Source organism: Lepisosteus platostomus, chromosome 16 (genome assembly GCF_059453375.1).
Source record: "Lepisosteus platostomus isolate fLepPlt1 chromosome 16, fLepPlt1.hap1, whole genome shotgun sequence".
In the NCBI taxonomy this organism is placed as follows: Eukaryota; Metazoa; Chordata; class Actinopteri; order Semionotiformes; family Lepisosteidae; genus Lepisosteus; species Lepisosteus platostomus.
In genome coordinates this window covers 1539217-1563973 of record NC_142626.1, presented here as the reverse complement: position 1 = coordinate 1563973, position 24757 = coordinate 1539217, and the positions used below count along the sequence as shown (strand labels likewise).

At 59.1% G+C, this 24757-nt stretch overlaps 1 protein-coding gene across 6 annotated transcripts in view; it reads right to left on the bottom strand.

The window, feature by feature from the left end:
• The window catches only part of LOC148646643 (pyruvate carboxylase, mitochondrial), a 93545-nt gene that overhangs the window by 45131 nt on the left and 23657 nt on the right, over positions 1–24757 (bottom strand). For all 6 annotated transcript variants that reach the window (XM_088608613.1, XM_088608610.1, XM_088608612.1 and 3 more), the window contains 3 exons: positions 19010–19128; positions 11437–11599; positions 819–1001 (listed from right to left, as the gene is read on the bottom strand). In XM_088608613.1, the coding sequence (XP_088464739.1) occupies positions 819–1001; positions 11437–11599; positions 19010–19128 (465 nt within the window). The remainder of the gene's footprint in view (positions 1–818; positions 1002–11436; positions 11600–19009; positions 19129–24757) is intronic.

The window sequence follows — 24757 nt, the reverse complement described above, 5'->3', positions numbered from 1 at the left end:
CCCACCGGCTCCGGCTCACGGCGCTGGCTTCCGCCCGGAGAGGGCGGGAGAAGACGGGAAGAGCCGGGAGAAGGACCTCTTCCTCGTGATCCAGTCGACAGGACGCCGTTGCCAACCACAACACCCAACGGCGCCCCGGGCCGGCGCTCTGGGGCCTGCTGGATCCGGTGCCGACGGGGGGGGGACTCCCGTCTTCAGTCCATACGGATCTGCGCGTCTCAAGTCGTACCCATCGCCACCCCAGTCTGGCGTCTCTCCGGGACCCTGCCGGTCCGCAGGGACACACGGAGAGAGACGCTCGACCCCGAACACAGGAAACACTTCCCACCAGGAAAGGTTGGGAGCCGCAGGCAGATCCTCACGAGCACACCTGCAGACCCCACCCCCACCCCCAAGGCATCTCTGAAACACGGGGGAACCCCCTCAGCCCCGGCTGGAGACTGTTACTAAAAAGTTGTTTTATTTTTCTTCCATCCGACTTGACCAGCTCAGAAAGAACTGCAAAAGCACCACAGACACCACTGACCGCATCGTTATAACTCTGCGGAGCACAGCCGGACACATCCTGAAATCCGGTACCCGACCCTACGATCTCGACTTGACCCTTGACACCAAAACAAGGCGACTCATCTCAAGCACCGCACGCATCAGAACGCTCAATCGCACCCAGAGACAGTTCAACTCAAAGACCCAACCAGTCGATCACGGAGCCCTGCTCCCCCAGCCCCGTAGTGTCGTCGGCTGGTCCGAGCGTCAGACCGCGCGCGCCCCCCCCAGCCCCCCAGAAATAAACACGCCCCGAAGGGGAGGTGACCTACCTTGACCCCTCGGATGCGGAACTCGGCCAGCGCCCGGCTCATCTTGGTGGCCGCGGTCTGGTGGTCCTTGCCGTGGGCGATGACCTTGACCAGGAGAGAGTCGTAGTGCGGGGAGATGACCGCCCCCTGGAAGGCGGAGGCGCTGTCCAGCCGGATGCCCATGCCCTCCCCGCTGCGGAACACCTGCGGAGAGGGGGGGGGGGGGCAGTCAGTCAGAGCGCTGGCAGGGAGAGGGCGGGGAGCTATGGGGGAACATCGCTGAGCTCCCCTCTCCGCCACGACAGAGGGCGGCCAATCCCATCAGCCAGCCCTGGGACTCCCGCAGACGGATGAGCTCTCCTGCCTCTGCTCCGGCGGCGCGCGACCGGAAAGCATGGAGCCCGAGCGCGCGCGCCGGGGCCGTCCGGATTTCAACCTCTCTCGCCCACGGATTCCGATTCACGGACGTGAGCGGAGCGGGCCAGGATCCCGTTTCCTACTCCGCGGGGGGGGGCCTGGTGGCTCGGCAGATGGACACGTGGCAGACGGCAGGAATTCTCTCCGGTCCTGGACAGAACCTGGGCTTCACAGCGCGGTCCGGCTGCTGATCGCACAGCCCAGCAAGCGCTGCGGTCAGGAAAACCATGCCGTGGGAGTCCTGATCTCTGACCCCCCCCTTGGGGTGGAGGCCGTGGCCTGGTTTTGATAAAGTTTTTTTCGAGAGCCGTGTATTTGTGGAGCCGGGGGGAATTAGTAGGACTGATCAGCTCGAAGGCACCAAGCCCAGACGCCCGCAGGGCGCTTCCTGCCCGAGCTCCTGGGCTCCCGCCGACGAGACAGGTCGCGGTTTAACAGCGGCCTTCGATCACTCACGGGAAAAAACTCTTATGCCGCCGCATAAGGGGGATGAAAGGGTGTCTCTTTCTGCCCCCTCCCCCTCTCTCCTCAGGGTGCTGGGCTCAGCTTTAACACGGGAGCCACTGGGGGCAGGTTCGCCACCCCTCCCTCCCTCTCCGGACGAGGGCCGACTGCGCAGAGCCGCCTCGCTCCATTCCTCTTCAGGAGCCCCGCCGAGAGAGCGCGTCCCCTCACGCCCCGCGGCACAATACAACAAGAGCCACCGCCGCTGGGGCGAACACACACTGGCGACACAGGGGAAACGCAGGGGCGCACGTGGGAGGGGGACCCCTCTTTACGGGCATGAGAGAGGGCTGCCTTCTTCCAGGCACAGACGGGCCCGCAGAGACTAACCCCAGCGCGGGACCGGCGCCGCTTCCTGCGCGAGGAGCACGCGGATACCTCCCGTCGTGGCAGGGAGACGGGGCTCCTGCACAGTTCAAAACACAAAGGCGCTTATTTGAGGGGTTGCGGAGGGGGGGGGTAGCCCCCCAAAATACTCAGCAGAGTTGAAACTCCGGTGTGAATCCTCTCAACCAGCTCTTTCATATCATTATCATCATCATCATCATTGCCAAAGCTACAGCCCCCCACAGGAAACGAAGAGGAGGAAGGTCAGCAGCGCCTCCCGCAGGCCAGAGAGGAGGGGTCAGACCGGGTGCCCGTGCGCCCGCCAGCCAGAAGAGGGGAAATATTTTTTTAAAAAACAAAACAAACGAGCAGCATGCGAGCTGTGTCGCTCCGTCACCCGGACAGACGGGTTGCCATGGCTACAAGGTGACGGAGGAGGAGGAGAACAGGGAGAGAGAGGTGATGCTCCGTTACCAAGGTCTTCTCAACAACAGCAGCAGAAAAGTTTTTTTTTTTTTTTAAAGGCTATAGCTGGAAATGCCTTTGTTTTGTTTTTTTAAAAGGTGCAACAGCACCAGAGCAGGAAGAGGAGGGGGGCCGATCCAAGCACAAGACATTCTCCACACCACTTTCCAATCCCGCGCAGAAGAGGGGGAAAAACCTCCCAACAACAGCACTGCTGTCGGACCGCAAAGACGAGAAGAGCCCTTGATCGTCACCCAGACCATCAGGCCCCGCTGCCCAGGGCAGGGGCAGCGACAAACCATCAGGATCCCCCTTCCCCTCCCTTCACTCCACCCTGAACTCAAGTCAGCCAAGAGCAAGGGAACACAAAGGAATCAAAGCGAAGCGCCGCTGTGCGAAAATAAAGGAATGGAATTGCAGCGGGCCCACAGACACAAGCAGGGCTAATGACTACAACAGGAGCTAATTATCTTCATCACCACAAACGAGACCAGTTGGGAGCCCCAAACACAGCTCAAACACAAGAGCACAGTCGCCCTCGACAGCCGACGATGTTGGGGGGGGGGGGCAAACCCCCCCCCACCAGGAACCGGCTCGTCAGGTTTGAAGGAGAAGAGGAGAAAGAGCAAATCTGTCAAGGCCTGGAGTAACGGTACTGAGATGACACCACCCGGTCCGGACCGGGCTGCTGTGCGACTGGGGTCCGATTAAAAAACCAGGACCGGACCGGGCTGCTGAGGGACTGGGGTCTGACTGAAGACCCGGACCGGACCGGGCTGCTGAGCGACTGGGGTCTGACTGAAGACCCGGACCGGGCTGCTGAGCGACTGGGGTCTGACTGAAAACCCGGACCGGACTCCTGAGCGACTGGGGTCTGTGACCAGGCCGCCGTGCAGTGCGAGTCCAGTCCACACCGCTTGAAAACCTGGAGTGGATCAGACTCCTCTGTACCGACAGTCCGAGTGGAAGCGATCACGGCATTTACAGAGAAGGGAGGGGGGCAGTGCCAGTGAACTCCTGCCCCTGCAGTGCCCGAAGACCAGCGGGTCGACACGTCGAAGGCTGCTGTTTTTATCCAGCTCGCTAACCAGACTCCCAGTGCCCAGCAGCCTGATCCACTCCGGCTTTTACCCAGCTCGCTAACCAGACTCCCAGTGCCCAGCAGCCTGATCCACTCCGGCTTTTACCCAGCTCGCTAACCAGACTCCCAGTGCCCAGCAGCCTGATCCACTCCGGCTTTTACCCAGCTCGCTAACCAGACTCCCAGTGCCTAGCAGCCTGATCCACTCCGGCTTTTACCCAGCTCGCTAACCAGATTCCCAGTGCCTAGCAGCCTGATCCACTCCGGCTTTTACCCAGCTCGCTAACCAGACTCCCAGTGCCTAGCAGCCTGATCCACTCCGGCTTTTACCCAGCTCGCTAACCAGATTCCCAGTGCCTAGCAGCCTGATCCACTCCCCGTTTTCCAGTGCGATTTCAAACTGCAGGGGTGTTAAAAAAAAACCCAGACATCTGAATTCCAGATTCATGAAAACACCCCCTGATGTTTCACACAAGTGCGAGCGCATCAGCTCAGCGACACGCACGTCAGAACCCAGGCGGGACGAGCTCAGGGCTCCGACGAGCCCGGCGCCCCTGTGCTCCCGGGAGGAGGTCGGGGACAGATCAGGCGGACCAGAACCGGACCTCAGGAACACGTACTGCAAAAACCCATCACAACAGAACTGCAGCGGGTTCGAGCACGTAACAGAGCTGAACTCCCCCCCCTCCATCAACACTCACCCACTCCTACAGCTTCTCGAAGAGAATGGGAGAGGGCACCGGGACAGGGAAAGGAAAAGAGGAGAGGGGGAGAGGGAGAACGAGAGTGCAGAAGCAGTCGGGAGCTGATCTGCCTTCAGCTTTAAAGGCGGCACAGAGAGGGGGTGAAAAACCTTGCATAAACTGAATTTAGATTAGCCAGCTGTGAATTGCATTAAATTGCATTAAACACCGGAGCCCACTGCCCTGACGAGGTACAAGCATACGTACGTACTCCTACGGGTTGTTTACTTGTAAGAGTCGGCTACGTGTGCCAACATTTTTCCCCTCCCCATCTGTCCATCTCACCCAGAATCCTTAACGCCGCTGGCTAGGATAAACAGGAGTTCAATGAACATCAAACATGTCACCGATCGATAAGCGGATCTCGGGAGTCCTTGCACTACATGAATTAGTGAATAAGACTTGAAGTAAATTACCCCCATCTGTGCCGAAAACACAGAACACACACGTACAGTAGGTCCAGACTTGTTTAGTCCGCTGTATGGAGGACACTGCGTTCCAGGGAGCAGGGAGACTGGGGTCCCCACACATACAGGACCGTGGGGGTCACCTACCCACTGGACATGAGACGGGGGACACTGAGCCCTGGGGCGCAGGGAGACTGGGGTCCCCACACATACAGGACCGTGGGGGTCACCTACCACTGGACATGAGACAGGGGACACTGCGCCCCAGGGAGCAGGGACCTTGGGGGTCACCTACCACTGGACATGAGACGGGGGACACTGAGCCCTGGGGCGCAGGGAGACTGGGGTCCCCACACATACAGGACCCTGGGGGTCCCCTACCACTGGACATGAGACAGGGGACACTGTGCCCCAGGGAGCAGGGACCTTGGGGGTCACCTACCACTGGACATGAGACGGGGGACACTGAGCCCTGGGGCGCAGGGAGACTGGGGTCCCCACAAACACAGGACGCTGAGGGTCAAAAAGACAACCCCAGACACCAGACGGAGACGAGGTACACTAAACCACCCCGAGACCAGGCAGCGCCCTCTAGTGAGCCCTCCAGGACTCTCTCCCTCCGCTGGGGGGGATCACAGATCGGAGAGCGAGAGAGAGGCGCTGTAGCTGGACCCTCTCCACACGCTCCGCCTCGCTTCAAGCCTTCTTTAGATCGTCCGAGAGCCCCCTGCCGTTTCCTCTCGGCCCCGGCGGCGGGCCCTCGCTCGTTAACAACCCCCCGTCCCCTGTTTTGGGAAGAGAGGGACAAGAGCCTGACTGATTGAAACGGGAAACGTGATGCCTGAACCACCAGCAGAAACTACACGGACAGGCAATGAAAACAGAGAAGAGGGGGCCCTTTACACCAAGGGTGGTGGGAGTGTGGAACAAGCTGCCCAGGCATGTTGAAGCCTACACCCTAGCTTTGTTTTTGGGGGGGGGGGGGGGGGGGTGAAAAGGCTGAATTTTCCCCAGATCGATTAGCTTCTAATTATCAAATAGGGTAGACGACAACCCAGGAGACAAAGGCGCCCCACAGTGTTGAGCAGCAGTCTTGCCAAACCAGTAACTCCAGCACTTATCAAGCAGTAAACCAGTAACCTACTGGAATCGGAAGGAGAAAATTGGTTCTGAGCTCTTACTGCCTGCACACAGAACAGCAAAGTCATCTCCAGGTAGCAGCAGGGCAAGAAGGAACACTTAATAACTACGGCAACATCCACCCCGCTGAAAATAATTGTGATTTGCACTTGTTTAATTTTTTACCAGGGTGCCAGAGCTTCAGAGAGCTGCAGTCCACCAACGTTACCCGCAGAAGACTTCCCGTCTCTCTGCTCTGAGCAAAAAATAAAAAATAAATTTTAAAAAATCCTCCAAGCTTCTGTTCGCTTCAAAGGCGTCGTGCTAATTCAGTTCACGCACACAGCGAGCGCCTCGGCTTCACGCTGAGTAATATCCCACCCCAGGTTCCTCGCGGATGTTAGTCATGCAGGTGTTGAGTACAGGCGCACACACCCCGATCGGGGCGAGGTGTGAGGAGGGGGGGGGGGGGGGGGCGGATCAGAGCGCGGCACAGCGGGAATCTCATCTGCAGCCCTCGGGTTACAGTGGGATCAGCACACGACGCCCCTGACCGCGGGACGAGCGCAGGGTGACAGGGTTCCGCCCCCGGCTCTCTCCAGGCTCGTGAGCTGGCAGGCGCCGGCTTCGGGCCGAGGAGCCTGGGAGACGGTGGGGGAGGGGCGTGGTGACCCGAGGCGCCGGTCCAGAGCGAGGGTGTGTGCATGTGTGTGTGTACGCAAAGCAGGGCTCCTCCTGCAGCCACATCCAGCCCACCGCACCAGCCTCGAGGAAGAGGAGCGCTTCGGGAGAGATGGGGCGGGAGGAGAGACTGGAAACGAGACTACACCAGAATCCGGGGGCCCCCCAGCCCGAGAGGGGGTGGGGCCTTGCTGGGGCCAAGTCACCCCCTCCCCTCGTGCTCCCTCTCTCTCTGAATCACCAGCGTGAGGGTGACACAGAGCCTCGGGGCCGATCCACAGAGGAGGAGGAGGAGGAGGGAAACTCAACTCCCAGTAAATTACTTGAAAGCATCGGGGGAAAAACAGCGCCGCGCCGCCGAGCTCAGGACCAAACAAGAGGCCCTGATTAGGCCCGTGGGTGTGAGAGCAAGCTTTTGTTTCCTCCTTTCATAGAGCTCCTCTTCAAGGATGCAGGTGCAGAGTGGGGACCAAGGGCAGAGAAGAGGGAGGAGGAGGAGGAGGGGGTTGCCAGGGAAATGGAGCGGACGCCCACTCCTCCTGCTCCGTTCACAGCGCAGCCACGCGGACTCCAAACCGGGCGGAGAACCTCCACCCAGTGCGATCTGCTTCAACAGCAGCAGCAGCTGAGGCCGCTTGTTCCAGACCCCCACCCCTCTCTGCGTAAAGTGGTGCCTCCACTCTCGACATATGCCTCCACTGGGTGGCGACTCGTTCTCGCTTTGCTAAAAGGTTTAAAGTTGAGGCTCCTCTCTGCTCCAGTTCTGCTCAGTACTCTGGTGTCTGCTGGCAGCAGAGCAGGGTCAGTTTGCAGACTGTATAGTGCTTGTGCGTTCATCACTGTACCTGAGCTTCAGGACACTTGCACTATACTGCAGTGGATCCAATACATGGAAGTTATTACACTGTCCTTCGCCTTACCGTCTTATACTAGACTTTGCAGTGCCTTACTGCAACGCCCCTGCCCCACTGCACTTTACTGTGCTGCACCTTGGACAGCGCTGTAGTGGCCACACCACACTGGGCTCTTATACAAGTACAGTACAATATAACAGCCCACCCCTGTCCGACTCCATCACCCCCCCCAAACCTTTCCTGAACATTCACCAACAACCAGCCAGGTCACCTCACTGCCGGAGAGGGACTTGAACACACCTGGGCCGATCTTAAAAAGATTTCATGACACCGGAGTTCAGCTGTGAGGCAGTGGTCAGCACTGCTGCCCTACAGCGCCGGGGTTCTGGGCATAGCTCTGGACCCGGAGTGCTGTCTGCGTGGAGCATGCATGTTCTCCCCATAGTTACATGGGTTCAGTCCAAAGACACACTGGTGGGTTGAGTGGTTTCTGGGAAAAATGGCACTGGTGCGAGTGTGTGTCTGCCTTGTGACGGACTGGAGTCCCGCCCAGAGTGTACCCTGCTGTGCTTGCTGGGATAGCTCCCCCACGACCCTGAACTGGACACAACGGTTCGAAGACCAGTCGGCAACGATTCCGGACCCCCTCCTCCTGAGGTGCGAATCCCAGAGGAATGGGGGAACAGAGAGGTTGAGGAGGAGGAGGAGGAGGAGGAGGAGGAGCAGAAGAAGAGAATCACAGAGGAACTGTCCTCTGCCTGCAACTGCCCGAGTCATCGCTCCAGCGCCAGGGCTGGAGAGACAGGGGCTCGATCAAAGTGCCTTCATTAGTGTCAGCCTGGCGGAACAGATACATTAGCAACTAAACCCCATTTCTCCAACGCCACCGGAAAGATAATCGATCGGAAATCTGCAATTCAATCACCCAGGGGCAGCACTCGCTATCTTTCTGCTCATCGGCTGCTCCATCAGGACTCCCGAGGAGAGAGAAAAACTCCCTCGCTCTCTCTCCCTCCCTCCCTCCCTCTTCCCAGACGGACCGAACCAAGCGGCGCCGAGCCAGAGAGGGTCCGGGATCAAAGACACTCCGTAAGGGAAGAAAAACCTACAATTAAACAGCTAATTAATCAAATGGTCAGAAAATTCGCAGGGCCTACTCCCCCCGCACCAGCAGGAGAGAGGCACAGCCTTTAAAAGACGGGAGCTGTGATCGTCTTGGAAAACTCGACCGTTTCATCACAGACCGAGCACAGCGGGGGGGGGGGGCAGTTTTAAAGCCAAGGGCTGTCTGTTACGAACAAGCTGAAAAAAGTAAGTATCTCCGACGAGCGCTAGGGTTTTCCGTGAGAGAGATTTCAAACGAAGCCGGGTGATAACACGAGCGACTGTGCACGGGGCTGTTTCTGGCCCTGAGCAAACTTCTTCCTTCCTGCTCACCCATGACCCCCCCCCCCCTCTGTTAGCAGCGGTGCGCCTGCGTGCGTTTAACGCGCACCGAGCCCTCTCCATCGCCTTGTCTCTTAAAAACCCTCTCCTTCTCTCTCATCTAGGCCTCAGCTCTGCCTCGGGATAAACACCGGAACATCCCAAGGAGACTCAGAAGTGTAACTGGCAGAGAAAAACAAAACAAAACGGCTCCTCTCGCGCTGCACGAGTGCTCAGACCAGCTCTGCCAGCTCTGGGGGAGAAGCTGGGACCTGTGACCACACTGACAGGGAGGACAGAAGCTCGCGAGCAGCGCGCCCGTCTCCAGCGGCCCCCCCTTCCCTGCCCTCCGCCGTTTAACAGGACGTCGTCCATCAAGAGTGCCCTTCACCTCGTTAGCCTGGACTAACTGGGCCAGCAGCCAACAATCCAGAGGCCGCCGGTCCAGTGTGGGTCACGCTGTACCCCTACAGTCCAGAGCCCACCGGTCCAGTCTGGGTCACACTGTACCCCTACAGTCCAGAGCCCGCCGGTCCAGTGTGGGTCACGCTGTACCCCTACAGTCCAGAGCCCACCGGTCCAGTCTGGGTCACGCCGTACCCCTACAGTCCAGAGCGGGTCACGCTGTACCCCTACAGTCCAGAGCATGCCGGTACAGTCTGGGTCACGCCGTACCCCTACAGGCAAGAGATCACCAGTCCAGTCTGGGTCACACTGTACCCCTACAGTCCAGAGCCCGCCGGTCCAGTCTGGGTCACACTGTACCCCTACAGGCCAAGCTCACCAGTCCAGTCTGAATTCAACAGCCCCAGAATTAGACTTAAGATTGAGAAAATGATCAGGGATGCCAAAAATACAACTCCCATCGACGAAGAGAGCTGCCACACCGTCCCCGAGCACTTACAGGCTGGAACAGCAGAGTGATGGAGGCTGGGATGAGAGAAAATTACTCAGACACTAATTGTCTGATTACTAATTACTCTTCTGCTTCTCACAACACTCCAGGTCATTTTAAAATGTCAAACCTGACACTCCCAGGAAAAAAAAAAAAAAAAAAAAAAAAACTCATTCTGCCAATCCCACTGTTTGGCAAACTGAGAATAAAAAAATAAAAGATCGAGACATTAACATAATTAGCAACAAGAGAACAGAAAAAGCACCGAGTTGCAAAAAGCAGCAATCTGGTCTGTCAACAGTTTTAAAGACCAGAACACGATCCGAGTGTGACAAGCCCAGCAATTCAAGACAACGGATAATTAAATAAACAAACTGGATGATAAACGAGGTCTTCGATAAATCAAGCAAATGTACTAATGAACTACACAAGCTTATTCTTCCTCATCTTACTAAAACATCTCCGGGTCAACAGAAGAGCATTTTTAGTTGTTTTTTTTTTACTTGTCTACTTCAGGAGTGCCTGCGACAGACTCGAGCTTACAGGCAGAAAGGAAGTGGGTTTACGGTTGAAAACTGAGCAGCGCTTTACACAAAGGGCAGTGGGGGTCTGGAACAAGCAGCCTGCCTGCCCAAGATCCTCGGATATCTTGGAAGCGGACGAGCCGAGCGGCTCGGCACGGCCGGTGACCCCTCCCCCTGCTGCAGGGACCGACGAGGGGGCAGGGGACATGTCGCGCACGGAAAAAAGACAGGGAGAGGGGGCGAGAGAAAGAATCTAGGACCCCCCGGAGTCCAAAGACGCCCCAGACGAGTCGCCGCTTGAATCTCCATCCCGTGCTCCGGCATCGCCACCCCACCAGAAACAGGAATGGGCTTTCCGGGGGTCTCCCTTCCCGCTCGAGGAACACGGCTCGTACTTCACGGGAGAGCAACTGCAGCTCTTTCTTAAGTCCCTCCCCCCCCCCGATGAAAATCAACCTCTCGGCATCCCGAGTGCCCTCATTTAGGATTCCGTGTTAAGCTGGCTCGGAAGGCCGTGCGGGAACGAGGTGCGTGTCGGAACGTTTAAAAAAAAAAAAATCATCAATAAATGAAGAGATGAGAATTAAAGACGCACAAGGCGCCGATGCCGACGTTCAGGCGTCGGGGAGGATCGGGCGGAGGGGAGTGACGGCTCAATCCGGCAGCGAGCGAGCGAGACCGAGCCGGAGAGAGAGAGAGAGGAGTCTGCTGCAGTCACGCGGCGCGGACGCCTCGGGATCGGGGGGTCGAGGTGAGCCGAGGGGCTCCTCCTAATTGTCCACTTCCCTCGACGGCCGTAAGCACGAGGCGGAGGCGTCCCCCTCTTCACAGGAGGGGGCCGGCTTCTCCCAACCTGGGACTGAAAAAGCATCTTCAACCCCCACACACACACACACACGGTTGAACAGGGCTGCAGCCGAGCGCTGGGCAGGGAAGGCGACCCGTGGGGAGAGCCGTGATCTCCCGGCGCTGGCGGGCGCCGAGGATGACCCGACCGGCGCCGCGTTCCGCCCGGGACGAGACCGTCGGGTCAACGCCGAGCCCCCCCACTGTTAAAGCTCCCTTCTCCCCTGACCCCCCCCCAGCTTGCTCTGCTTATAGGATGCTGGGCACAGAGAGGCCCCACATCGATGCCGGACAGGCAGGGAGGCACAGAAGCCAAGCCCAAGGGAGGGGTGGACCCCGAAAAAACCGTACCTCGATGCGCCCCGTGTCGGGCTGGAAGCCGCGCGCGGGGTCCTCCGTGGTGACCCGGCACTGGATGGCACAGCCGTTGATGCGGATGTTCTCCTGGAGCAGCCCTAGGTCTGGGAGCGACTTCCCCTCCGCCACATGGATCTGAGCGTGGACCAGGTCAACACTGAGGAGACAGAGAGGGACAGGAGAGGGACAGGTGAGAGAGTGGACCAGGTCAACACTGAGGAGACAGAGAGGGACAGGTGAGAGAGTGGACCGGGTCAACACTGAGGAGACAGAGGAGGAGGAGGAGAGGGACAGGTGAGAGAGTGGACCAGGTCAACACTGAGGAGACAGAGAGGGACAGGTGAGAGTGGACCAGGTCAACACTGAGGAGACAGAGAGGGACAGGAGAGAGAGTGGACCCAGGTCAACACTGAGGAGACAGAGAGGGACAGGAGAGAGAGTGGACCAGGTCAACACTGAGGAGACAGAGAGGGACAGGAGAGAGAGTGGACCCAGGTCAACACTGAGGAGACAGAGAGGGACAGGAGAGAGAGTGGACCAAGTCAACCCTGAGGAGACAGAGGAGGAGGAGGAGGAGGAGGAGGAGGAGAGGGACAGGTGAGAGAGTGGACCAGGTCAACCCTGAGGAGACAGAGAGGAGGAGGAGGAGGAGAGGGACAGGTGAGAGTGGCCGATGCAGATAGTTAACCCAATAGACACGAATCAGCCTCCACACTGATGCTCAGCTGATCTGCATCACCACCTTCACAGATGGGCATCTAAAGTACCCAGGGGAGCTACAGGCCCCAAGCAGGGGTCAATCCACCTCCGTCCTCAACGTCTTGACCCAACCATGTACCGGAGTCAGAAGTCAAACCGCCTGCAGCTTCAGGCCTCAGTCTGTTAACGGGAAACCCCGCAGGACTCCTGAAGACAGGAGTATCGCCCTCCGAGACACGGTCTAGTCAGTCTCGCCTTCTGTCGAACTCCATCAGCACCAGCTCCAGCCAGGGGGGTCAGACGGACGCCCCCGAGGGCGCGGACAGCCCCTATGACACGAGGCATATTTACAGCAGATCTATACGCTGACCCCCTCCGTATCCGAAACCTGATTTCGCAGCCGCAAGAAGAGTGATTAACCGTGGAGCGTCTGCGATTCATCTTCTCTGAGCTGGGAAACTCCAGCACTCCAGCAACCAGGAGTGAAAGACGCGATGCATTAACTCGCTTAAGACGCACAAAGCCGCGTATTCTCTGGGTGCCTGACCAAAACCCCCCCCACCCCTCGCTCAAGATGAGAGAGGGCGGTTCCGTGTCTAGAGCATTTTGGGATACGTCTGGTTAGCGGTCCTGAGCGCCCACACACACACACACAGTCCCGCAGGAGAGTGAGAACTCTGAAATTAAATGAGCAGGTTAAAAAAAAAACTGCAAGCCACTGTAATTTCTCCACTTAAAACCCAGGAGACGAGAAGTAATATAGTCCTTCAGACACCGCAGAGTTCATTTGCTCCTCATTGCATCTGTGTGTGTGTAAACACACGACCAGTACTCTATTAGCCAGCATTTTATTCTTGTGTACTGAACCCACAGACACAGGTGGGGGGTCAGGGGCCGTGCTGCCTGTCTGAGCCCACAGACACTGGGGGGTTCAGGGGTCGACTCACCTCCAGGCACATGCTTTCCCTGCTGGGGAGATTTCTCCACCTGAAAAGACTGCTGCTCCTTGACAACAGGGACGACGTAGGCTCACCCATTTCCTTTACTAACCAGGCAGGGTCCTGAGCCCCGATTCCCCCCCACCCCCCTCAGCAAAGCCTGTTTCGACCCTCACCCCTGTGTGAAGTAGGGAACAGAAACTCAGCAGAACGGGAGTCTGGAAAACCCGGAGCGGACTGGGCTGCTGTGCAACAGGAGCCCATGGGCCACCTGTGCAGGGAAAAAGCCACAACTGGACAAACTTCCTTCTCTTTCCTTGCTCTCACCCTCGTCGTCCCCCCCTCCTTGACGTGTGGAGCAAATGGAGACAAACAGCTACAATTTCTAAGCAATAACTCAGCCTAATTAGCAGGCCGGCGCCGCTGCTGTTGCATGAAGAGAAAGAGCAGGGAGAGAGCCCGTGAGCTGCACAGGGCTGGTCCACAGCGCGTCTCCCCGCTGGAGCGCGATGGACAGGCCTGTCCAGAGCCCCGTGCGTCAGGACAACGCCCCCCATTCAAGCGAGACCGGGAGAAAGAGACAGAACCCAACAGGAAAACGGCTCCTTTTCAGACAAATGCCGCACACAAGCTCACAAGAAAAAGACGCTTCGTTAAGCCCGATGCACTCATACAAGGAGAACCGGGTCGAGAGAGAGACCCCGACTCCAACACACAACTGGGGCAGCCCGTCCTAAACCACTGAAACCATTTAAACCAACCTGCTTCGACGCAAGGCACAGGTGCCGAGCGGGGGATGGGAAAGGGACTTTAGCCAGTGGAACGCCCTTTGACCTATGACCTTCGCATCCCACAAGCCCTCCCAGTGGGCCCTCGTCTTAGGGGGTCTTAAAACCCCAAACCCCAGTACCGACAGCACACAAATACAGAAAAATACTGCGCGATGGAGGCAGTGACAAGTTCCCTCACAACAAGGCGGCAGCGGGCCTCTGCGCGGGTGGGTTTCTGTAATGACATCTGGCCGGTCGCGAGCAAGCAGCGGCAGAGGGGGGAGAGGGAGAGAGATGCACAAGCGAAGCTCCTGACGCCGCCTCTCGCTTCAGCTCGGGAGAAACCTCGGATACACACGGATACCGGAGAAACAGCACCAGGAAGGTCAGTCATTGCCCCGACCTCAACAACCCGCAGCCCCGGGAAAAAGCAAAGAGAGAGAAGAAAATCAAGTTAAAACACCAGGAGAAGAACGAGAGAGGGGGAGGGGGGGGCCGAGCTGTTCTCGTCCGAGGAAGGCCCGGACGGACAGCACGGGGGGGTTTCATCTCCAGCCGAAAGCAAAATTAAAAAAAAAAGTCAATAAAGGGGCTCTCTCACTGCAACTCAAAAAAAGAACACGGGTCCGAGGGGGCAACGGAGGGAGGACAAAGAGGATGGCTCACACCCTCCTCCTCCTCCTCCTCCTCCTCCCCAATCACGCAGCGCCCCCCGGTGGGCACGCAGGCCGCTATCAGCTGAAATCCTCCGCGATCGCGGATAATAGCAGGCCTGCCAGGCGCCTCTCCGGCTCCGCACGGATTGACGGATCCTTAATGCGTGCCCACCGCTCCCCTCCTCCTCGAAATGCCACTTTCAAGGCGGCGCGGGTTCAATCCTTGCGCGGCAGGCGGTATTTATCGGAAGCGAGCGCTCTCGCCCGCGAGGCGCTGACTGACAGACGCGGCGCTCAGGAGAGCCACCGATCTGCCGTCTTTTCCGCAGTTCGGGCATCATGAGGGGAGGAGGAGAGAGACGGGGAACGGCACACCGCCGCGAAGCGAGCGCAGCAGTAACACGGGTTCGGATCGCGCCACGTCCGTGTGGGGGCAGGGGAGAGCCAGCACTGCTGTCTGCTTCTTCCTCAGCCCTGACCACCCAGCTGCTTAGCGCCCCGTGACCAACAGTCACTTCGCCATCCCTCTCCTGCCCTCCTCTTCCTCCCCACTCCCCTCCCTCCTCCCCCCACTTCCCTACTCCTCTACCTCCCCACTCCCCTCCCTCCTCCTCATCCTCTACCGCCCCCCCCACTTCCGTACTCCTCTACCACCCTCCCTCTCCGCCTCTTCCTCTACCTCCCCACTCCCCTCCCTCCTCCTCCTCCACCGCCCACCCTCTCCTCCTCCCCCCCCCCCCACTTCCCTACTCCTCTACCGCCCTCCCTCTCCTCCTCTTCCTCTACCCCCCACTCCCCTCCTCCTCCCCCCTGCCCTCACCCTCTTCCTCTCTCCCCTCCCCTTCCTCTCTCCCACCCTGCCCCTCTTTCTCTCCCCACTCCCCTACTCCTTGCCCTCCTCCTCCCCTCTCCTCCTCCCCCCCCTCTCCCCTGATAATCCCATCACTCAGCGGGAGAGCAGTGGCTGGGAACAGGCCGTCGATAGCGCCGCTCGTCTCTCGTCCCCGCGCCGCTGAGCGCCTCACAGGCATCTCATTTAGCGCCTGTCAGAGCAGGGCAGCGGCGAGCACCGAGCGCACGGGACGGCCTGTCGGGGCGCAGACAGGCAGAACGCTGTATAATAATCTCCCTCCCCCCCCTGTTTCCAGCCAAGCCCCCCGCCCCCCCGAGAAAGGAGCAGGGATTCTCGAACCCGTGCACACGGCGCAGGGCCCTATCCCGGGGGGAGGGGGGTCCGTTTGACAGCTGTTTCCCAGGCGGGGGGGCCCTGCTCCTCCCTCCTCCCGTCCTTCTGCAAGAGCTTCCTTCCTCGGAGCGGGGAGCCCGGCGCCCCGCGGCAGAACCGGCCGATCTCGGACCAAGGCCGCGAGCAGAGAGGTCTCCCCCCTTCCCTCCCCGAGACCCCCCCCGTTTTCACAGATCTGCCGCGGGGAAGACGCCCCCCGGCCGCCGGCTCCCGAACAGCTCCGCCCCCCCCCCTGCTGAACCCGTGACCCAGCCCGAGGGCGACCCCGCGCGTTACTGAAGGGCTCCGGTCCACGCCCGGGCGCTCGGACAGCCGGCCGGACTCCGCCAGCGCCGCGGATCCAGTCCCCGACGGGTCAGGAGAGGCGCGAGAGAGCGAGATGGGGGGGCGGTCTCACCAGTGCACAAGAGCACAGCACGAGAAACGGGGAACAAGAGAAAAGATAAAGACCAGAGAGGAGGAAGAGAGAGAGAAGGAGAGCTGCAGCGTGGGGCCCAACAAGCCGCGGGCCGACCGCCAGCATGCCGCGCGGAGTGGCTGTAATTAATCGGGGCCGCGACCCCTGTACCACGGAATCTCGTTAACGCGGCCCGATCGATGGGCGTCCGGGAGCTCCTGGCGTCGTTATTCCCAGCGGCTCTCGACCTTGGGCCGGGAAACTCGAGAACACGAGTGCGTCGTGCTCAGCTGGCTGACTCCCAGGAAGGCAGGGTAGCGGCGCTTTAACAACACGGCCGGGCAGCTTGTTCCATGCTCCCACCACCCTTTGTGTAGAGCAGTGCCCGTGAAAAGAGGACTCTCTGCTCTAGCCAGAAGGTCAAGAGCTTTTTTTTTTTAATTTCTTAAAACGCAAAAGCAGAGAACCAACCCCAAGCCTCACACAAACACACCCTCTCTCCCTCTATCTCCCTGGAATCCCGCCCGGAGAGAGAGGGACACCAACAGAAAGAGTGAAGCTCGGGAGAGAGACAAAAGCCATAACCAGGCTTTAAACAGCCAAAGCCGGAAGGCTGGTACCTATCCTGAGGTTGGGATCCTCTACAACCCTGCCCTGGGGTCTCTCTCTGCAGACAGGCAGGGGGGAGAGGGGAACTGGGTCTTTTTTTAAACGTAGAAGACCTACAGAGAGAGAGGCAGGGACAGAGAGTGACGGAGGACAGAGAGAGGAGAGCGACAGCAGAGAGAGAGGAGAGAGACACAGGGACAGAGAGAGAGAGGAAAGAGAGCGGAGAGAGAGAGAGAAGAGAGAGACAGGGATAGAGACGGGAGGGGAAAGAGATGGACAGTGTCACACATGGAAGTGTCTTAAAGACGGAGGGCAGGAAGAGAGCTGAACCCACCATAACCTCCCCCTCTCCAGCACAGAAACTAATTAACAGGAACGCGGGGCGATTCGGCCCCGGGCGCGAGGACTCTGTTTAAGAGGCTGTGACAGTGGGGTGGAAGAGCCGGCTCATTCGGCCTCGAGGCCCTCCGGCGCTTGACACACAGGAGGAGACGGGAGGGGGCACGTCCGTTCGGAGGCCAAGCGATCATCCGAGTCTGGTTTTAAATAAGATCCCCTACCCCCCCCCCACCGGATTCACAGACCCGTCAGTCCAGCCCCCAGCGCCACGGCAGAGCGCTCCCCTGCAGGTGTCACCAGCGCCGGGGCGCCGCGCACCTCAAACGCACCTGAGGCCTGATGCCGTGCTGGGACCGAGCACAGCAGCCACGACAGCGCAGAGAGGCTGGAGAACCGAGGGAGGGAGGGAGGGGCAGGAGGATTATGGAGATGAGACATGGAGCGTGAGCGTGTGTGTGTGTGTGTACGAGAGAAAGGCTGGGGGGGGGGGGTGCTGGGATTAGACGGCGCCGATCCAAAGTCATCTGGTCACCTGGAGCAGCGCCATCACGACGAAGTTCATACCAAAACTGTACCACCTGTACCGCTTCGTATGAGCCCTTCCATCTCGCGAACACTCGGAAGAAGAAAAAGCCCCCCTCTCCCCTTTCCAGAAAGGCTCCCACCCTGACGAGGGTGACGGCCAGGCGGGGGGCAACACTGGAGGAATGGGGAGCCCCACGCCGACAGGTACCCCAGGCCCTAATAGACCCCCGTGCCCTGACCAGAGATTAATTTGGGGGGGTTGGGGGGAGGCAGGAGACTAGCGCTAGGTGGCACGGTGCACAGGGCGTAGGCGCACGAGAACTTCAGCCCCCCTCCCTCCCTCCCTCTCCCTGCCTTGCGTTTAATTAGATACAGAAAAGAGGGAAAAAAAACAACGCTGATTAGCAGGCGCTCCTAACGAGGCGTGAGCTGCCACTCAAAATAACTAACAGCAGCAGCAAAAAACACCCCCCCAACGCAGGAGAGCCCGCGGCCGATCTCTCCCCCCTCCCCTCCTCCTCCGCTTCGGGGACATCGCCGGCGTCCCACTCCTCGCTCCCGAGGCCAGAACCCGGCTCTTCCGCGGAGAGCCCACGGGTGGAAACGGACAGGGACGGTCAAGCAGGTCCGTCTGTCCCCCCCCCCAATAAAATACACCCTCGCACGTTTCAGAGGGGAGCGGGGAAGGGAGAGCCGGGCTTGCCGGGGCCAGACGCCGCAGGGAAAGAGACCGCGCTCCCTGCCGTGCAGAGCTTGGGATCCTTTCCAAGCTTCACCAGCTGCGGCGAGATCCGATTCACAATTCCTCCGCTGAGGCAGGATCAAAAATAAATAAAAAAAGAAACGGGGAGTGTGATTTTTTTTTTTTTTAATACCGCCTCAAATCCACATCTGTCCCGGCAAACACAAAACAGGAGGTCAGGGGTTTTCAGGATCTGCCTGCCTCACCTGGCTCACGCCAGCTTCCGTGCCAGAAACGGCTACACCAGCCGCTGGTAAAACCCGGAGCGGATCAGACCACAGCTCAACGGGAACCTGCGAAGGCTGTAAATCCCGGAGCGGATCAGACGGCAATACAACTGAAGTTTGGGAAGGCCCTAAAACCCGGAGAGGATCAGACTGCAGTGTCAGGAGAGCATAGCGAGGCTGTAAAACCCGGAGCGGATCAGACTGCAGTGTCAGGAGAGCATAGCGAGGCTGTAAAACCCGGAGCGGATCAGATCAGACTGCAGTGTCAGGAGAGCACAGCGAGGCTGTAAAACCCGGAGCGGATCAGACTGCAGCCCAGCGGGAGCCAGGTGACTCCCACCACACAGCCACCTCCACTCTTGCTGCTCGGCGACCGCCCCCCCCCCCCCCAGAGCCCGGCGGCGGTGCGGGAGACTCACTCGGTGATCTCCTCCGTGACGGTGTGCTCCACCTGCAGGCGCGAGTTCACCTCGATGAAGTAGTGCCGGCCGTGCTTGTCCACCAGGAACTCCACCGTGCCCGCGTTCTCGTAGCCCACCTGCGGGGGGAGACAGAGCACACACGGGTCACGACACACGCCGGCCCACCCGGGGGAGTGGGGACTGGGACAGGAATCCGCACCCCCTCGTGGGAGTGGGCACCCCACCGGCCCGCCTGTCCCACCCGTGGGAGTGGGGTGAGCAGTCCTACCAACCCTTCCCAGAAGGCCAGGTGTGGGTTTCGTGAAGCAGGAGCTGTGTTACAGGCACACATCGGGGAGCAGGCCTGAGCCTGGGAACTGACAAGAGGGAAGAACCTCGACGCCCACAGCTCCGATTCCTCCAGTCCCCCGGAGCGCCGCCTGCCTGCCTGCCGGAGGGAGCTGCCCGGGCCTCTTCCCCGGAATCCGAAGGAAAGGTTATCGGCACAGCCCCGGGGACCCCCGGGGCGGAAGGGGGCGCAGGCTCGAAGCAGCCTTGGCGTTTCCTGGCCGGGGACTTGAACAGCTCGCGTCGTGATCTGGACTCCGGGGCGTCCCGGGTGCCCGGGGGGGTTCGAGCTGGGAAACGATCCAAGCGCCCTCCCCCGACCCGCCCCGTACGCCACCGAGCCGTTGCACGGGCAGCGCGGCCTGTTGCCGTGGAACTGGTGCGCATCTCTCTCTCCTGTCACACAGGGCCCCCCCCCAGAGCAGGCTCTCCTGTGAGCCCTCAACAGCCCACTCCACGCGGAGGACTTCCGAGAGCCGGCTCTCTCCCGCGGTCGAGTGGCTCTCCGCTGCAGCGCGGCGAGCGAGCGCTCGGCGCAAGGGGACGCGCACTGCTCGCACAGCTGCAACACTCCGCCAGAACTGCGCCCCCTGGAGGTGGGGGGGGGGGGGTTACATTTTGCCAGTGCAAAAGCCAGGAATGTCGTCTTCGAGCGTGGACAGGCACGCACACACACACGTTACGACACTCAGAACCTCTCAGGACTATTGATCCAACCGACCGAGCAAAGAGGTGTTCATTACACAGCACATTTAACACCAAGAGGCCTTAAACACACAGCCAACACTGAAATTATTAGATGGGTTTTGGGACCAGAAGTCCGTTTTAGATTTAGAAGCATAATAAAGATCAGGGTTATGAGAACTATCATCATGCCGCCAAAATAAAAACCATCACTAATGGGTTATAAGCCTTAAGAGTATTACAGAGGTTGGGTCTTATGCTACGAGATATAATCCAATCCAGTGAAGGTGTGCGCCACCAAGCCTATACCACCACAAAGCCACAGAGCTTCTGCGCATCTACAACTAGGATTAAGCCCGTTTGCCCCACGCTGTGCAAGAACTCCTTCTCTCCGTGTGCCTTCCGCAGTTCGGAATGGAAAAGCTCAGAACTCAAGCCGAGCAGGACTTGACGGAAGGCTGCCAGGCGAGCCTGCTGCCCACACACCAGCTCGCGGGCGGTCGAACCAGCAGCCGAGCCCAGGATGGGGGGGGTCCCACGGCGGACTGAGGAACCGGGCGATACGGCGCCCCCCCGGGGACGGGGCTGGGATTGGTTAGCTGCCAGGCAGAACAGCGCCTCCCAAGAGCCACGCTGCGGCCTCACGGGGATGGTCAGGAGAGAGATGACCAGTGCCTCCAACATGCTCTTGTAAGAGAGAGGAGGACTTGAGGGGCGTGTCCAGGGGAGGGGTCAGGGCCAACAGGGGGCGTGGCCAGAAGAGGGGCCAGGATCAGATAGGAGGGGCCAGTGACAGCAAGGGCGTGTCTGGAGGAGGGGCCAGGCCCAACAGGGGGTGTGGTCATAAGAGAGGCCAGGGGCAGATTGGCCCCTCCTGTGGGCATGACCTGTGACCGTGAGGGCATGGCCAAAGGAGGGGCCAGCATTTCTGTACCTCCTCTTTCTCCTCAGCAGAGGAAAGAGGCTGCAGCCATGGAAGAAGCTATTGGTGGGGGGAGTTCGTATGCATCACAGGAGTGGGGAAAAAAAAAAGATCTGAATACTGAGCGGGGGGGGGGATAAAATGCAAAATCTTGGCTTGAAGAAGAGGCTTCCATCTCCCACACTGCACTGGCAGACAGGTGATAAATCTGCCATCTGCTATCTGTACGTCGAGCTCATTAACAGTTAAACAATACATCTGTCTCGCCCTAATGGAAAGACGCTAGGAGAAATTTGGAAAATTACCTGGTGGGGAGAGAGAGAGAAAGAAATGGCACTTTACAAATTAACACGTCTTTAACAGGTTTCTTCACGTACTGAGAAACCTGTTCCAGCCCTGGAAAAGGCTCACCATGCGAGAGGAGAGGGGCGAGGGGCGGGCTTACGGATCGGACCCGGCAGGGTCACGAGGGCCTTCCAGCAGTCCAGGGGCGCAGGGTAGCCGGAGCCTATCCCAGCAAGCAACGGGCACAAGGTAGGGTGCACCCCGCGCGGGACGCCAGTCCATCACAGGGCACACACTCGCACCAGTGCCAGTTTTCCCCAGAAGCCCCGTGAAGGCCCAAAACGTTTAAAAGGAAAGTGTTTCCGGCTTCATTCTGTATTCCCACAGCTACCCCCCACCCTCCAATATCTCCACTGGCGTCTTAATACCGTAAAAACAAAACTCCAGGAAACCAAGAGGAAAGGGCTGGGAGTGTGTCCTGAAAGCATGGCTGGGTGACACCGAGACCGCGCCGGGGCGAAGACGACTGGACGCTGCCCCCTCTGTGGCAAACAGAGGGACGAAAACCACAATCTCCTCTCTGCAGCAGGAGCGAGGGAGGGAGGGAGAGAGATACGTGGTGTGGAAAGTGTTCAGAGGAAGAAAAAAAAAGCAGCTCGAGAGAAAGGGAGGAGAAAAAAAACAGGGAAGAGGCAGGAGAGAGCTTGAGAGAGAGACACACACGGAGGAAAGAGAGAAGGAGGAGAGAGCACGCCGAACAGGAAAGAGGCAGGAGAGAGTGACGCTCAGAAAGACACTCGATCCTCCCGCTGCCTTGCCGACAGGTGCAGAGGGAGCAGTACCGGCCCGGCCCCTTGTCTCAGGCAGACCAGAGGAACACCGAAGCGGCCAGACTCACAAAAACACAGTAAAAACAGCACGGGGGGGAGTGCAGGCTGCTGGGAGCAGCCGAGAACCCATTGTTGAGCAGATTCCGCAGAAGTAAAGAACGAGGCGATAAAGAGATGTTAATCCCTTCCCCTTGAAGGCACAAAGTCAACAGTATTTAAAACCAGATTGCAGAGGAAGACCAAGTTTAGGAGACTGTCCCCTCCCCCCCCCCCCATTAACCGGAGACCCTACACACAGCGTGTGCACCCACTAAGAGTTTCTGATGCAAGAGGAAATAGCATAACACCTAGCACAAAACCGAGCACACACAAACACCCCCAACTTGAGCTGTATGAGCCGGAGCAGCTTCAGTGAAGTTTTAACCCGCTTCTCGCCACTGTAAACAGACTCTAGTCGTGCCCTTTATCGTGGGGAAAATGGGGGTCCCCCCCCCACCCCACAAAAAGGCAGAGGACCCCTCTCACTTCAATCCCTCTTCTGGCCACATGGAGGCTGCTGCTCCCCTCCCGTGCAGAAAACTAGCGGTCCTGCTGGCGCTGCAATTTCCTGCCAGGGACAGAGTTAATCTGGTGCTAAAAATCCCTGTAATCTGATCCGTTTTATATTCAATTCTGTTTTTTTTTGCCTTAATCCTGACGTTTTGTATTTGTTTCCTGGCCAAGGAAGATGACAGACGGAGGAACCAGGAACGTCTCTCTAATCCAGCGGGCTCCTTCTGCGCCCCACGTCTGCCCAGCTGTCAGCTCTACCGGCGAACGACTCATTCCGCTTAATTGGTTGTTATTTAATTAACCACGTCTCCCCCGAGACGAAGCAGCTTGCCAAACGAGGAGGATCCAGCACAGACGAACGAATGGAGCTCATGGAACGCGGGTGGACGGAACGGCTCGACTCGACGACGCGCGTCCCCGCCCACGAGGAAGTCTGCGACAGAGAGAACTCCGGCCGGGCCACGGCCAGACAAAGGCACAGGGTTCTGGCCACAGGGAGATCGCACAAACACCCGGCACACAACGGAGCAGGCTCAAACACGGAGACCGGCAGAGGAAGAGGGGCGCCGACTGGAGACCAGGACCTGCGCCCGCCCCACCGCTTCCCGAAGGACTCTGGGTCACCGGCGCCAACTCGTGGGCAGCTTGTTCCGGGCCCTGCCCTGCCCACTCCGTGTGTAGAGTGTCACAAAGTGTCCTGCTGCTGGGTGGGGGCTGCGAAGCGGCTCTCTGGAGCCCGGCCGAGACGAAAGAGACAGAGCTCTTTAAACCCAGCTGCACGCCACACCAACTCCAGAGGTCACGCCATCCTTATTAAACACGTTCGAGACCACAGAGGGACCGTGCACCCTGCTCATTTTTTGGGGGGGGGGGTTTGTCTTCCCGAGAGAGACGAGGAGTTACAACAGCCTCCTTCACACGAGAGCCCGGGGTTGGAGGGGAAAGATTAAACCCTGTTTAATCACCACCATTAAAACCCCAAGCGGAGTGCGATGGAGAGAGAGAGAGAGAGAGAGAGATCCCGTTACGGACAGATTATTGATTGCTGTAATCACATTCCCGCGCCTTAAAAACCGCCAGGCAGAACCGCGGTAACCATGGAAACGGGAGCACCATCGCCGCAGCCTGTACTCAATTTTCGTCTGGCGAGCGAACGCGCGAGGGCTCGGCGGAGGGCCCTTCCCGCTCGCTCGGCGCCCCCTCCTCACGCCCCCCCGGGCGGACGGGAAACGACCCCGAGACGGACGCTCAGAGAGCGCGAGGTCACTGCAGGCGTTGGGTTTTGCAGATCAGATTTGAATCTTTTTTTTTTAACACAGAGAGGCGGGTGTCTGCACCAGGCTGCCCGGTGTACGCCCACACCCCGAGATCCTTCACAGAGGAGCCAGGGAGGCCCCCCACCCTGGACGGGACGCCGGGCCCTCACAGGGCACGCGGACGGACACACTCGCACCAAGGCCAGTTTTCCCCAGAGGCCCATTAACCCCCGTCTGTGAACTGCGGGAGGAAACCCACTCACACCTACAAACACGCAAACTCCACACGGGTCGCACCACAGGTCCCAAAGAGAACTTAGGGTCCCGGGGCTGTGAGGCAAATACCGTACTGCCCTCAGCAAAGCCCGTCCTAGACATCGGCCATCTGAGCGCTGGGGTTAAGGACGCTTTCTACCTGCCGAGACTCCTCCAGTTAAACCTGCTGGGCCAACGGAAGCACTTCTTCACCTACGTCTTCCTGTTCCCGGGGGACTTGAGCGCTGCAGATCAGAGACCAGCTCTCTCCCCCGAACTCAACCGCGCTGAGGGAGCCGACCCCCTTAAGTAGCCGCAGGTTTCAAACTGCCCACAGACATCCCAAACGTTAGAAAGGTACCCCCCCCTTGGACTGATCACCTCTACCCCCCCCCACAACCCCACGAGGATGACCCACCACGCAGAAAACCAAACCAGCCCGTCAACACACAAACCCTAAGAAGGCACCAGCCTGCACTCTGTGCCAAGCCTGGAGAGAGAGAGAGGGGGTTAAGGATTCCCCCCGCTGGGGACGGCGCCGCGCGTCATCACACCCAGCAGGCGGGGGGGGGGGCCTGTTAATCTTGGGACAGAATGAGATGCCGGTTGGCGGCAGCTGAGGCTCTGTCTGGGC